The sequence below is a fragment of the Typopeltis vanoorti genome, chromosome 1 (genome assembly GCF_054136105.1).
Source record: "Typopeltis vanoorti isolate ZY-2024b chromosome 1, IOZ_Tvanoo_1.0, whole genome shotgun sequence".
In the NCBI taxonomy this organism is placed as follows: Eukaryota; Metazoa; Arthropoda; class Arachnida; order Uropygi; family Thelyphonidae; genus Typopeltis; species Typopeltis vanoorti.
The window spans coordinates 140496150-140512715 of NC_143549.1; the positions used below are offsets into that span (position 1 = coordinate 140496150).

The 16566-nt window shown below is 37.0% G+C and overlaps 1 protein-coding gene across 1 annotated transcript in view; it reads left to right on the forward strand.

Annotated features, from left to right (window-relative positions):
- The window catches only part of beta'COP (coatomer subunit beta'), a 293541-nt gene that overhangs the window by 203125 nt on the left and 73850 nt on the right, over positions 1-16566 (forward strand). The window contains exon 14 of the mRNA XM_090394070.1: positions 6208-6415. Coding sequence (XP_090250196.1) covers positions 6208-6415 — 208 coding nt within the window. The remainder of the gene's footprint in view (positions 1-6207; positions 6416-16566) is intronic.

Genomic DNA, 16566 nt, shown 5'->3' on the forward strand with positions numbered 1-16566 from the left:
GAATAAAAATTTACATCAAGGAATTAAGCTTTCTCCTACAGTAAACTTAAACACTCTCCTCTTTGCCGACAACCAAATAATAATTACAAATTCTGAAGATAAACTACAGAAAGCTATTTTAGATCTAAATGAGATATCCAAAGATTATGGTATGATAACATCAACAGAAAAATCAAAAACTATGGCCTATAAAGGACAAGATCCAACAAGAACTAAAGTAGTAATAGATAACAAGATCTTGGAACAGGTGAATTCATTTAACTACCTAGGATGTACGATCACATATGATGATGATGACCAAATCGACATAATAGGGGAGACTGAAACAAAAAAAGACAAAAACTGGCGAGATCTTTCTGAGCAATAAATACAAAATGTTATATTCAGGCAATGACAATCAAGGAAAAGAAAGAGTAGCCATTGTAATCAACACTAAATACGATTCTAACTTCTTGAATGGCAGGCAGTCTCAAGTAGAGTGATGTGGGCAAATATCAGAATGGGAAACTGGACAATGAGACTTATTTGTGCCTATGGTCCCACAGAAGGTTCCACTAAGGTAGAAGTGGAGGAATTTTTTGAGGATTTAGAGAAAGCATCTGACACAGTGAAAAAGGAAAAGTTGGTCCTTGTTGGGGGATCTAAATAGCAGAGTAGGAAATGATTGTCAGACATACAAAAATATATTGGGAAAATTTGGAGAAAAGAGCAAAGCTAATAATAATGGCAAATACCTGTTGGATTTCTGCTCAGGACATGGACTGGTTATTACTAACACCATGTTCCAACATAAAAATATGCACAAATTCACATGGAGAGAAGATGCAAGGAATAAGAAAAGTCTCATTGACTATGTTATTGTTGATAGTGATGTTTTCTCCCTGGTGCAGGACACCAGAGTGTACAGAGGATTTGAAATTGGAAGTGATCACTATTTAGTCTTGAGCAGGATAAAATTGAATTTAATATTAAAAAGAATAACATGTAAGAAAGTTTTAAAGCGAATAAAAGTTAAGCAGCTCTCAGATGTGAACTGTAGACTAAAATACGCCAAGATTATTAAAAAAAATAAAAGAGTTTGAGAACAGGAACCAAACCTTGGAGATTCAGTGTCAAGCCTTGAAAAAAACCTTGATTGATTCAGCCAGAGAGGCATGTGGTGAGGTTGTCTGCAAGGATAGAAAAATCAGAACTCCATGGTGGACAGAGGAAGTTAAAGAGACAGTGAAGAAAAAAGAAGAAAGCATATGAAAAGTTCCTGGCAAATAAGTCAGCTTGTGCTCTTAGAGAATACAGAGACAAATGTAAGAATGCCAAACACTGTGTGAAACTAGCTAAACAGAAGTCATGGGAGGACTTTGGCAAGAACATAGAAAATAAATATCAGGAAGCTGGCAAAATATTTTGGAGATTGTTGAAGAAGCTTAGAAATGGAGGAGAGAGTACTGTAAAAGTAGTTAGAGATGATAAAGGTGACATGAAAACAGGAGAAAAAGATATCTTTGAAGTATGGAGTAATTACTTTGAAAAACTGCTAAATGAAACAAGCAGTGATAGCACAGTAATAAAAAACACTCAACAGTCAGGAATACATATCCATACTTGAAGTAGAAAAAGCCATCAAAGGCTTAAAATGTCATCTACTCCTGCTACTTAGCAGGAGTAGATGATATTCGACCAGAAATGCTTAAGTATGGTGGCATAAAAGTCTTGCAGTGGCTGCACTGAATAGTTCAGAAGGCCTGGACAGAGGGACAAATTCCTGATGATTGGAGTAGAGCTCTCATGGTACCCATATATATAAAAAGGGAAATAAAACTGAATGTGAGAATTACAGAGGTATTTCCCTGCTGAGTGTTCCTAGTAAGATATATGCAAGTATACTTGAGAAACAGTTGAGAAGAATTGTGGAAGAAAAGCTTGGTGAATCACAAGCTGGATTCCGACCAAATAGAGGCTGTCAGGATCAGATCTTCACTTTACGACAAATAGTGGAGAAATCATGGGAATATAACAAAGATCTCTATTTGAGTTTTGTAGATCTTTAAAGGCATATGATAAAGTGCCAAGAGAGAAGCCAATAAATAAATATGCTAGAGTTATATGGTGTCAGTTGGGCATTATATCAAGCAGTACTTAGTCTTTATTTGAGTTGTAAGTCAGCAGTTAGAATTGAAGGAAGTACAGGAAGATGGTTTAATGTTAAATCTGGTGTGAGACAAGGATGTACATTATTCCCTCTGTTATTGATTATCTATATGGATCACGTTATGAAGGAAAGTGGTATTAAACATGATATTAAAATTGGAGATGTTAATGTCAGCTCTTTGCTTTATGCAGATGATGTTATACTTATCAATAAATCTACTACAAGTCTGCAAGATTCCTTGACTAAATTGAATAACTGTTGTAATAAATATGGCATGAAGGTCAGTAATAAAAAGACAAATACAATGAAAATAGTCGGAATCGTTGAAAATGTACTGCATTGTGAACGGAAAACCTATGGAACAAGTAAAACATTTCACCTACTTAGGCACGACTTTTAGTGAAGATGGTAAATTAAATATGGAAATAGACAACAGAATCAATAAAGCTGGTATTGTAGGAAGTCAATTGAATGAATTCATATGGAATAAGAGGGAAATTAGTTGGAACACTAAATTAGCTGTATACAAGATAGTGTTCAATCTAGTTTTAAATTATGGATCTGAGAGCTAGGTCAGAAGTAAAACACTTGACCAAAGACTAGAGACTGCAGATATGAGAATCCTGAGAAAGATTAGAGGCGTGAACAAATGGCATCAAAGGCAATATCATATTAAAAACGAGGATATTAGGAAAGAACTTGACATTGTCAGCATCCAGGAATGCATTAGCAGAGCTAATCTCAGGTGGTATGGTCATTTAAACAGAATGTGCGAGATAACATTGGCAAAACAAGTGTTCTCTGCCAGGTTGGTAGGAAAACGACCCAGAGGAAGATCAAGATATAGGTGGATTGGTACGGTACAAAGTGCCTTAGAAGACAGAAATATAAGATCTGATAATATTGGAGTCTTGACAAGTAACAGACTGATCTGGAGGAAAATTGTAGATAGGAAGTTAATAATGATGTAAATTTTTCATGTAGTACTATCATATCCTGTACACCCCTTGAGGGTACATGGCAGAAATTTTATGATGATGATGATGATACACTCATGTTCATAGAAACTGCATTTGTTGTCCAGTAGCATCCTCTAGCAAGATGGTTGCAGCAGACGAGCAGCTCCTCTCCATTTTTCTTGGTCTGTCGCCTTCATCATTCTTAAACCAGTCTATTCCACGATGTCATTGAACCACTCTCTAATTGGGCTTCCACGTCTTTTCTTCCCCTCAACTTTCACTTGTAATATAGTTCTTGTCAGGTGTCCTGAAGAACCGCTCAGAAGATGTCCTGCAAATCTGGTCTTTCTTTGCATAATATTCTTGAGCAGTGTTCTTTCCATCCCAACTCTTAAAACTTCATGATTTGATGTTCTCTCTGTATAGCTAATCTTTTCCATCTTTCTGTAACACTACATTTCCAATGCATTAATTCTTTCCATATCTCTCTTTCTGGGTGTCCATGACACTTCCATAACTTGCAGTACTCCAAACTGTTGCTTTAACTATTCCAACTCTAACACCTATTTTAATCTTGTTTATTAAAATTCTCTTCATTTCCATAAATGCCGATTTAGCTTTGCCTATTCTATTTCTAATGTCCAACTCTGAAGTTCCTTTCTCTGAGATCTAGCTACCTAAACATTGAAATCTTTCCACTTCTAAAATCTTTCCTCCACATCTTATCTTTATATTATCTCCTATTTTTCTGCCCATTATCATTTTCTTGGTCTTCTTTGTGTTAATCCTTAATCTGTAATCTTGACAGGAGTTTTCAATTCTTTGAAGAATTTGTTGTAATTCATTTTCACTTTCTGCCATCACCACTACGTCATCTGCATATCTTAAGTTATTAATGATTCTTCCATTTATTTTTATTCCTTCTTCTACATCCTCAAGTGCCTCTCTAAGCATTTGTTCACTATAAAGGTTAAACAATAATGGTGATAACTTGCATCCTTGTCTAACGCCTCTCTCCACTGGGAATCCTCCATTACCTTAGAAAAAACAGAAACTGCATTACCTTACATAAATATAGTTTTTAGTAGTTCATTTTTATATTAGTTTATCATTAGATATTTTGTTGTATTGCATCATCTATCATTCCCACAGGTTTCTATATAATGTAATAGTTACTGCTATTGTGTCAGAATTTTTTATGCTATAAAGAGACAGCAAGAGTAGTTTTACATTTTTGTGCTGAGATTGCTATGGCTAGTTACATGCAATTAACACCTCACAGAAAACGTGTGATTCAAGCTTTGAATAGGGAAGGCTATCCCTCTCATGAAATACCTTAAAGGGTGTCCTGTAGTCAATCTACTGTGATACGGCTGCTCTCGAAAGTAAAAGAAACCAGATCTGCTGAAAGGAAGAAAAGGACAGGAAGAAAGCCACTGTCTACACCATGCCAAGATCGAGTTTTAAAGCAGCTCTAGAGCAGTCAGGAGAACTGAAACAGGACTGCGAAGAACAGACAGGAGTTGTGGCAAGCTCTTTACCTGTCAGGAGAAGACTCATTCAACAGGGACTGGTAGCCAGGCACCCTACAAAGAAGTCCTTGTTAACCCAAAAAAATGAGATTGACTCGATTAAATTGGTGCAACGAACATGTCAAATGAACTCCTGATCAGTGAGAAAAGAGTGATTTTTTTTTTTCCCTTTCCCTGACGAGAAAAGGTTTAACCTGCAAGGTGCTGCCGACAGACAGACAGTTTGAAGATGAACAAGCGAAAACTTCAACCCTGACTGCCTGTTGTCAACAGTCAAATTCTCAACTAGTCAGGTGATCTGGAACTCAATGTTGTATCATGGTGTTGGTCACTTGTACTTCATAAAAGATTCATTGAATGCACAAGTGTAACAGAAAAAATTTAGAAGAATTGCTGCCTACTATCAGAGACCACTTTACCATAATGACAAATTGCATCTTTCAGAATAGCTTTGCCCCTTGTCATAGAGCAGAAAGTGTAAGTAATACTATAACTCTAAAATTCACCATATGAATTGAGTTTAGTACTTTAAAAAAAAAAAAAAAAGCTTTAATTTTTGTTGCAGGTTAATAAGTGGCTCAATGAATACTTAATTCAGCAACTACTGTGGCCAGGAAACAACTCAGATCTCAATCCCATTGAGAATTTGTCACACCAAATGGAGATTGAAATACAGAAGAAGAAGCCAAAAACACTTTTGAGTTCCTAGAAGTCATAAGGATGTGGAATCATGAATTGACAGTTTCATCCATCAGGAAATTGATTTTGTCAATGCCCCACTGGTGCCAAGCTGTAATAAAAGCAAGACGATGATCCACAAGTACTTAATGGCAAAAAGTGAAATTTTCTTTACATTGTTAGTAAAACTGCGTAGTTGAACTAATTTTGATACCGGTATTTGTTTTTCTAACAAAAATAATGCTGTCCACTCTATCTTGAGTTAGCAAATTTGTTGAGTTTGTTGTCATTTCCTAATTATGGCACATTTTGTACAAATAAAGTCAAATATTAATCAGAAATGAAAATATTATATTACCTTCTTCGTTATTTGTGACAGTTTCATCCATCAGGAAATTGATTTTGTCAATGCCCCACTGGTGCCAAGCTGTAATAAAAGCAAGACGATGATCCACAAGTACTTAATGGCAAAAAGTGAAATTTTCTTTACATTGTTAGTAAAACTGCGTAGTTGAACTAATTTTGATACCGGTATTTGTTTTTCCAACAAAAATAATGCTGTCCACTCTATCTTGAGTTAGCAAATTTGTTGAGTTTGTTGTCATTTCCTAATTATGGCACATTTTGTACAAATAAAGTCAAATATTAATCAGAAATGAAAATATTATATTACCTTCTTCGTTATTTGTGACAATTATTGTGTTATCGCTTTTGAAATAGGCATTCAAATTTAATTACCAAAAAATATGGTAACAGCAGGTGATGTAGTTTGTATTAATATGACTGTGTGTGCACGTACATATGTTATTTTTTATTTATTTATTTACAGAACTACTAAAATATGAAATTGCTATGAGTTTTCTAACATGATTAATGTAATTTTATGCAGGACAATGTATTTATTAGGATACATTCCCAAAGATAGTAGGCTCTATTTGGGAGATAAAGAACTAAATGTTGTATCTTATTCCTTGTTATTGTCTGTGCTTGAATATCAGACTGCTGTCATGAGAGGAGATTTTGAAACAGCTGACAAAGTGTTACCTACAATTCCTAGGGAACAGAGAACTAGAGTTGCTCATTTCCTGGAAAAACAAGTAAAATAAGTTTTCTTTCAATTTTATACATTTGATTGAGTGGTATATGAAATATGAGAGATTATGTTATTAGCATGTATCCCTTCAGGAAAAAAAACAAAAACAGTGATTCTACTTTTCTTGCAATATATGGTTTCTAACCTTTAAGAAAGATTTACACAGACCTAAAATTTTTATATTTCTAACAAATATGGTTAAGTTTTTTTATACTCTAATGTAATCATGTCATTTTGACTTTTTTTCCTGCAATAAACTAAACAAATATGTAATAATGCTTATTAAATTACTTAAGGAATTTACAATGTATAAATTAAAATTAAACTTTAATCTATATTCCAATATTTCGGCAACGTCACGTTGCCATTTTCACAGGAACTTAAAATAAAGACACATGTACGCAGACACTATATACAGTAAATGAGGACGAAGCAGGAAGCTATCATTTCTCCTAAAAGTCCTGATGGTTCCCCCTAGCGGGCTATTTAAGTATTCTCGGCCGTTGGACTGAAGGTCTTCTGATGTAAGTCTCCCAAATTTGGGGTAGTCTCATGCAACCAAATTTGTTGAGGTTTGGCATGTTTCTTAGGGCTGAGGCTGATTCCATGAATAGCCTTTCAAATTTGAATTTACTACGATGTATAACCGTAGCTTTCTCCCACTGTATTCTGTGGCGAGTATCCAGAGCATAGTCTGCAAGACTAGAGTTGCTGTACTGGTGAAAACGGATTCTGATATTTGCTGTCCTGCCTGTTTGGCCAAAATAGGACAGGTTACAGCTGCAAGGGACCTGGTATACACCAGGTAGGTCTAAGGGAGGTTAGGTCTTTAGTGGAGCAGATAAGGGATGCCAATTTTTTATATGGTCTGTAACAAGAGGTCAAGTTATGTTTTTTTAGGATTTTGGTAATATTTTTCAAGGTGCCTCAGATGTAGAGAATGGTGATGGATTTAGAATAATCCTTGTTGTGAAGGGGGGGGGTTGGTTGGTTAACTGGTGTCAGTATTTTTGGGGGGGGGGGGTAGCCATTGGCTGAGAAAGTGTCGAGGATGTGGTTTAGTTCAGTGGTTAGGGCATTGTCATTTGAACAGATAAGTTTAGACCTTTTGTTACAGACCATATAAAAGATTGGCATTCCTTATCCGCTCCACTAAAGACCAACCACCTCCCTTAGACCTACCTGGTGTATACCAGGTCCCTTGCAGCTGTAACCTCTCCTGTTTTGGCCAAACAGGCAGGACAATGAATATCAGAATTTCAGAACACAAGGACTACATCCGTTTTCACCAGTACAGCCACTCTGGTCTTGCAGACCATACTCTGGATACTCGCCACAGAATATGGTGTAAGAAAGCCACGGTTGTACACCGTAGTAAATTCAAATTTGAAAGGCTATTCATGGAATCAACCTCAGCCCTAAGACACATGCCAAACCTCAACAAATTTGGTTGCATGAGACTTCCCCAAATTTGGGAGACTTACATCAGAAGACCTTCAGCCCAGCAGCTGAGAATACTTACATAGCCTGCTAGGGGACACCATCAGGACTTTTAGGAGAAATTATAGCTTCCTACTTCGTCGTCATTTACTGTATGTAGTGCCTGCGTGCACGTGTCTTTATTTTAAGTTCCTGTGAAAATGGCAACGTGACATTGCCGAAATATTGGAATATAGATTAAACTTTAATTTTAATTCATATCATTTGTACGTTGTAAATTCCTTAAATAATTTAATAAGCATGTATAACCAACATCTAAGCCTTTCTACGAGAAATATGTAATGAAAGGTTTTAGTATATAATAATTTCAATAGTTCTTTAATAAACATTTTATTTAGTCATATTTATCAATGTTTGCTGTGACTTCCTAGAATCTTTTCACAATCTCCAGGGGATCATGACCTGCAGTTTAAGAACCACTGCCTTAGAGGAAAAGTTTACCGAGAAGTTATCAGAGTAGGTGGGGGAGGAGAAAGATATAAAATTAATGACTGGATATAATGAATTGATACTTTGCACCATTAGAGAGAGAGACAATTAAAAAAAAAACACATGAAATTAGCTCAGGTTTGTTATGTGACTAGTGATTTTGGAAAAAATGGAAAGGATTCTAGCTTCCTGGTTTGAGCATTAAAATCAAGACGTTAATAGACAAAATACACACTCAAATACCACTGCAGACAAGGATCATCTAAAGACTGTGAAGTGCATAAGATAAACCTTATGGATACAAGAGGACTATCATTATGAATGACTTCAACTATTGTGATAGAGACCAGAGGCAGGAGAAAGCATGCAAAACAAGGAAAAATTAATTGATAGAATTACTCAAGAGTAACTACCTTAAGCAGCGTGTAATGGAAGAGACTGAGAGTACAGGAACGCTGGATCTAGTTGGTGAGTATGATCGTGCAGTTTTGACTTGGATGGTGACAATATAGGTAAGTTTTCTAAGAAGAGAAACATATATAGAACTGTAAAGTAGGTGTGAAAGTTTTTTCACTTGGTTATACTATAAATTAAAGATGCCAAGAAATTATATTCTTGGTTTCATCCTTTATCCAAGTGTAAGCAAACAAAGTCTGTGTGTGAAGTAACTTCACGGCTGGGTTACTTGTATATAGAGGCTAATAACTTCACATCAATTGCCTTAGTATCCCATAATGCATTACGTACATGTATAAGGCTATGCATCATGCGAAGGGCCACTACCCAGACCAGTTTCAATCTTTATTGAGGTCTTCTCACCACTAGGAACCAGACCCAGAAGATATATGTAGTAAAATACAAATAATCGAAATGTGTGACACCTTTGACTACTTGTTTATGGGAAATATATGATTGCTGCATTATTCAACCTTGGTATCTTCTAGGTCTGACTCCTACTGATGAGACCTCAATAAAGATCGAAACTGGTCTGGGTAGTGGCCCTTCCCATAATGCATAACATTGTGTTTTGAATTATGGGAAACTGAGGCAATTGATATGAAGTCATTAGCCTCTATGTACAACTTGCCCAGTTGTGAAGGTCCTTCATGTCCAAACTTTGTTTGCTTACACTTGGATAAAGGATGAAACCAAGAATATAATTTCTTGGCATCTTTAATTTATAAGGTAGGTGATTATAATAAACTGAGAAAGCAACTTGAGGCAGTGCATGGTTGAAAGAGCGTCTGAAGGAAGTTATATCTGACGGCATCCCATTCATTTAACTCCCATTTCACGTGGAAGTTAAATGGATGAATACCAGTTTATGGCCAGTTAGCTGAGTGGTCAGCTTATCTGCTCTCCAATCAACGGGGTACAGATTAAAATGGGTAGAGATGCTTGTGATTGTCTTTAGGTGCAAGATAAATTTCATTGACTGGAGTGCAGCCACCGTTTACTTATTGGAAGCCTGAAATGGCTTTAAAAAATTCCACATGTAGTTTCTAAGGTAGGGTTTTCAGAGTATGTAAAAAAATAAATTTTAAAAAATTATAAAATAAAAAATAGAACAAAATTGTTAGCTCATCCACTACTAATCGTACTGGTCAATGAATTACAAACTTGTATTTAATACACCTCCGTTAGCCTGAATTACCATATGTGCTGTAACATTCCACAAGGTGTTGGATTTCATCTATGTCTACAATACCAGATATTCATCACACAGTCCTTTAAATTTTCAATGGAGTTCAGATCATGTGGTGGCCAAGGAAGATGGTGGAAGTTCCTTCATGCTCACTGAACTACTGCTGAACAATTCTTACACGATGGTCAGTAGCATTGTCATTCTTGAAATAACCATCACTGCTGGATAAAATGTCAACATTGCAGAATAGACTTGATTGGTAACAATGTTCAGATATTCCTTGGAAGACACCTGACCTTCCAACAATATCAGAGGACCCATTCCTTACCAACAGAACATGCACCACACCATGACACCACTTCCAGAACCTTGAGTTGTGTTTACAACTCGAGGCAAGCTGGATTTATTGCTTCGTGGGTCTCCCGCCAAACTCTCTTCCTACTGTCGGTACAGAACACAGTATACCGCAACTTGCTGGATGGCATGATTTTTTTTTTCCATTGTCCAGTCATGGTGTTTCCAACACCACTGGAGATGAACTTTCCAGTTCTTTGAAGAAATCAGTGATTTCCATATATGCATACAACTGCCAATACTGATCCTCTTCAATTCCCTGCACGTAGTTTGGTAAGATATGGGTTGGGAATGGCCTTCATTAAATGCTTTGGTCAATTGCTGCACAAGTTTTGTTTGTCTGTACAAGTCTTCTAAGATGATGGTGATCCCATTCTTGACAGACTATCATAGGACCACAGTTAGACAAGCAGTGTGGTTATTTTTCAGTGATTAAACACCTCGGATATCCCACTCTGCTGTTTTCAAAATTGTAGCTGAAGTCAGATGAGTACCCACAAGAAGCCCTTTATTGAACTCTGGAAGATCCTTCGTTTTTCCCATTCTGATCACCGCTGTTGACAATTCCTGACTAGCAGCATTCTTAAATAGTTGCCTAGAACACGTGGTCACGCACATGACCAAGTGTTTTTCATATAAACTATGTAAGAGACGTTTATTTACGTTCTTCTGCATAAAGGTCTCTAATTCAGTGGCCGGTATGTGTAATATCCTCTAGGTTTTCCCAAGATGTTGGAAGTTTTTTCCCACTTGGTTAGACTATAATAAATTTAGTTTAATCCTTTATCCAAGTGTAAGCAAACAAAGTTTGTGCCTGAAGTATAGCACAAACTTTGTTTGCTTACACTTGGATAAAGGATTAATCTAAATTTATTATAGTCTAACCAAGTGGGAAAAAACTTCCAACATCTTTCTCTAAATCCAGAGTAATGTAATAATAAGGTGAGAGACCTTTTGGCAACTCGTATAAGTAAATATGACTTCTCCATTGCTTCCACTTTAGTATCACCACCTCTGGATCTGGCTCCCACTGATGAGACCTCAATAAAGGTTTGAAACCAGTCTGGGTAGTGGCTCTTCCCTTAATGCATAGCATTATACATGTCTGCAAGGAGATGTGCTTTGCATTATGGGAGATACTAAGACAAGGAATGATAAGAGCTTGGTCCACCTTTACCACGAGTTGCCTCAGTCCTGAAGATACTTGAGGTGTATCTTCAGTAGTTTAATCCTTTATCCAAGGATAAAGGATTAAAAGGCAGTAAGCCAAAAATCAGTGTTACAACTGTTTCTGTGTTACAACTAAAGTATTACAATGTATATAATGAATTCAATCTAGAATGCTGTAGATATTCTACAACATTCTAGATTGAAAAGACTGCATGAGATATTGACATTAGTGCCTGGGAATGTGCAAAAAGTTAGCAGTACTCCTAATTTTGTTCATTCTGAATCTCAGCACATGCATGATTCCTAACAAGTTGAAGAAGAGGAAGATAATTCCATTGTATAAGGGTGGTGTTAAGACTGATGCAACTAATTTTAGATTAGTTAGTATCTCTGGTGTGGTAAACAAAGTATTGGAAAAGCTGATTAGAAATTGCATGCTAGTGTTATCAACCTGCCTTTGGATGTAACTCCTTATCAGCCTTTCCAATACAAAATAAACCCTTGGGGCACCATTAGTGATTTTTCTCTTCTGGGATGTTATTCCCCTCATACATAGCTATCAGACAGCCAAACTCCAAATCCATTGTACTCATATACCATCCAATCCCATCTGTTCCAGTTTAATTACCAGCTTCCCATGTAGCAATCTATGAAGAGCTTTTGCAAAATCTAAATATACTACTGTCACATTCTAGTTGTTAATACCTTAGTCCTGTGTACCGGGCGATCAAAATTAAAATATCCTTCTAACAGATAAGCTTAGGTGTTGATGGTTATTCATGACTTATTTTTCACGGTATTAACAACACCACAAACACTTTTATCAACAAAGATGTTTTATTAACGCTTATATTTCGCTGATTTTCAACTCAGCATCATCAGAGCACAACATACATGTAAACGCGACAGTGAGTGAGTGAAACAATATAATTGCAAAAGACAAAAGATCTAAAGTCTTATTTTTTGGCGCCCTCTAACGAAAAAAAAAAAAAAAACACCACTTATCCAGGAGTTTTTCTTAGGATAACCGTCTCTCTCCCAAATTTTTGGCAAATTAATGCAACCATATTTGTTAAGGTTGGAAGAATTCTTCAAAGCCATTGCTGACTCAAAAAATAATCTTTCAGATCTATAACGACTCCTAAATAGCACATTCGTTTTCCTCCATCTAATCCTATGTGAAGGAGTGTCCAAAGCGTGGTCTGCTAGTCCCGACTTGCCATAGTAATAGTAGCGAATGTATCTTTCATGTTCTTCCAGGCGGATGTTCACTGATCTTCCTGTTTGCCCATAATCGGCCAAGTCACAGTCACACAGAACTTCATACACTCCTGGGTGTGCTAAAGGGTGAAGTTTATCCTTAGGCAAGCGGATCAGAGTTGCCAGCTTGACATGAGGTTTGAAAGTGGTGCAAAGGCCATGTTTCAACAATACTTTGGCTATCTTTTCCGATGTACCTCTGATATAGGGAATAGAAATGGTCATGTTGTATTCTTGTGTATTAGGGGAGGGCAGAGTAATGGACCTATGTAGTATTTTATCTATTTTGTAGGGATTGTAGCCATTGGCTAAGAACATGTAGCCATTGGCTAAGAACATAGAAAAAAGATAGAATACTATCTTTTTCTATTTACAGAAAGCCTACACACACAGGAAGATACCTACATAAACAATCACATCAGCATCCAGTCCAACAGTACGGCATTTTAAAAACACTTACACACAGAGCCCTTTGTTCTAACGATACAGCTCTGACCACTGAATTCCAATACCTGCGTCATATGTTCTTAGCCAATGGCTACAATCCCTACAAAATAGATAAAATACTACATAGGTCCATTACTCTGCCCTCCCCTAATACACAAGAATACAACATGACCATTTCTATTCCCTATATCAGAGGTACATCGGAAAAGATAGCCAAAGTATTGTTGAAACATGGCCTTTGCACCACTTTCAAACCTCATGTCAAGCTGGCAACTCTGATCCGCTTGCCTAAGGATAAACTTCACCCTTTAGCACACCCAGGAGTGTATGAAGTTCCGTGTGACTGTGACTTGGCCTATTATGGGCAAACAGGAAGATCAGTGAACATCCGCCTGGAAGAACATGAAAGATACATTCGCTACTATTACTATGGCAAGTCGGGACTAGCAGACCACGCTTTGGACACTCCTTCACACAGGATTAGATGGAGGAAAACGAATGTGCTATTTAGGAGTCGTTATAGATCTGAAAGATTATTTTTTGAGTCAGCAATGGCTTTGAAGAATTCTTCCAACCTTAACAAATATGGTTGCATTAATTTGCCAAAAATTTGGGAGAGAGACGGTTATCTTAAGAAAAGCTCCTGGATAACTGGTGTTTTTTTTTTTTTTTTTTTTCCCGTTAGAGGGCGCCAAAAAATAGGACTTTAGATCTTTTGTCTTTTGCAATTATATTGTTTCACTCACTCACTGTCGCGTTTACATGTATGTTGTGCTCTGATGATGCTGAGTTGAAAATCAGCGAAATATAAGCGTTAATAAAACATCTTTGTTGATAAAAGTGTTTGTGGTGTTGTTAATACCGTGAAAAATAAGTCGTGGATTAAAATATCCTTGTTTAAGGCCTTGTGGAGTGCTATCCATCCAGTGATCCAAATGTGCGAAACTTTGCAGGAAGACTGCATCATGCAGAAGCCATATCTAAAGGGGGAAGTAGTTCCAAAATTCACCACCACCACCACCAGGGGCATTGTAAACGCAAAATGCATGGAATTTGCATATCACACAACTTGGCAGGTGCTGGAGGTGGGTAAAAAGATGGGTACAGGATTTTTCCCTTTATTCTAGTTGTTAATACCATCCACAGTGATGGCACTAACTTTGCCCCGGTATCCTTTGTTCGTGAAGCTGTACTACCTAAACAATTGCATTGCTGCTGCAATCCACGAATTTCATTACCTGAACAATGTTGATAAGGTCTACTATCTCCATATGCTCTGCAACAAATGTTATTAGCTATTTTAAAGAAATGGGATAGTTGGGAGTTTTGACCTATCATAGGTCACAAACCAATCAGTTCACAAGCGAATGAAGTTGCTACTGTCATTGTGCAGCTGGCCATGAATAAGTGTTAGTTCCTGCAGTGCACGTGCTGTATCAAGACACATGTGTCTTACACAGCTGTCTAGAAAATTCTACAGAAGATTCTGCATTTGCACTCATTCAAGATAACCCTGAATTGGAGTTGTGCCCACAGGACTTTGAACATTGACTCACATTCGCTTCAACATTCCTTGCTCAAGTGGACTTGGATGCTACGTGGCCATGGATGATTTTGTCAGGAGATGAGGCTCACTTTCACCTGAATGGAGCTGTGAATACCCACAATTACTGGGTATGGGCTATGCAAAACCTGCATGAAATCCAACAAATTCCTTTTCATTCATCCCAAGTTGCTGTTTGGTGTGGGTTCATTCATTGGACCATTCTTCTTTGAGGACATTCGCCAGTTGTGTCCTGTGACCTGCTCAGTTACTCCTGAGAGGTATCACAATATGATAAACAATTTTGTTGTACCATAGCTACAGCAGTGCATGGATTCAGTCATTTTCATGCAGGATGGGGCCCTTTCACTCACTCACACACACACACACACACACACACACAAATTGATCCATTCAGGAGGTTCTTTGAGAACATTTCAGGAAGCCAGAGTAATCAGCCATGCATTTCCCAGTGCATTGCTGCCTCATTCACCTGATCCGACTACCCTCCCCCCATGACTTCTAGCTCTGGTGATTTCTCAAAGACAGGGTTTATCGGGATCATCCAGATAATTTGCCAGCACTGAAAGACAGCACAACACAGCATTAGTTTCCTGACCAGCTGCTCTCTGTCATTGAACACAGTCAAAATATACAGTTTGTAGCATACCAGGAAGGGCAGCACATTGAACAGTACAACCCTTGAATACATAATAGAAGTGAATAAGAATGTGTTATTTATGTTTGTGTTGCTTTTCTCCTTCTTACACACACACAGAAAAATTACTACATCTACATTCGGTACATCATACCGCACCCCTTGTTGTGGATTTTGGGACTACTTTTTTTTATCCCTCCAGATGTTGCTTTCACATAATTCACAATGTATTCCTGCAAAGTTTTACAGCATTTGGATCACTGGGCAGTGCTCCACAAGGCTTTAAACAGAGATACTTTAATTTTGATCACCCTGTATATGTCGCCTTGTTATCATAAGTAGATTGCTAAAATATGATCTTCCTTTAGCAGAGCCATGAAGGCGAATGCTGCTGTTGTTAACCCAATTCTGAATCTTGGTCCTAACTAATCTAACACTTTAACCACAACTCTGGACAGAGTTGTCCAGTAATTCAAAGCTATAGTTTTATCACCTCCCTTATGAAGAAGAATGATTTTGCCCTCTTTCCACTCCTTTGAAACGTGGCCCAAAGGAAAACCTTTTTTAATGAATTTTTTTAATTTGAAAATGCTTAATTATAATTAAAGGGATATTGTTTAGCCTTTTGTCCATGCTGATGAATTGATCATAATAATTGCTCAGTAAATAATAAATAGCAACTGCTTGATGGTGAATACAACTAAAGTATTATTATGTATATAAATGGTATAAGTAATTTTATCCCAGTTGTAAAAAGTCATCATCATACAAACAAAAAAAGCTGTTTTCCTAATCTACTGCCATTTTCTAGATTTCTGAATTGGTTTCTGTTTTCATGAAATGAAAGCTGCAGTACTTGTTCATTTTTTAAAAAAAATGTCCTGTTTAAGGAGTTCCACTTCCATAGCAGGGATGAATGGTATCCATCAGATCTGTTTTGGTTAGCATGATATAGCAATCTTCACAGAGGTTTCCTTAAATTTTTTAATACCTACTTCTGCTCACCCTGTTGGGACTTTGATTAGTTAGATTGTGGCTTAACTAAATTTCATGATTTCATGCGTTGTTAATCTCTCTTGATTATGCTTGCACTTTTGTTTCAGTTTTCATCTAGAATGTCTATAGCATTCTAGATTGAAAATTTTAGGA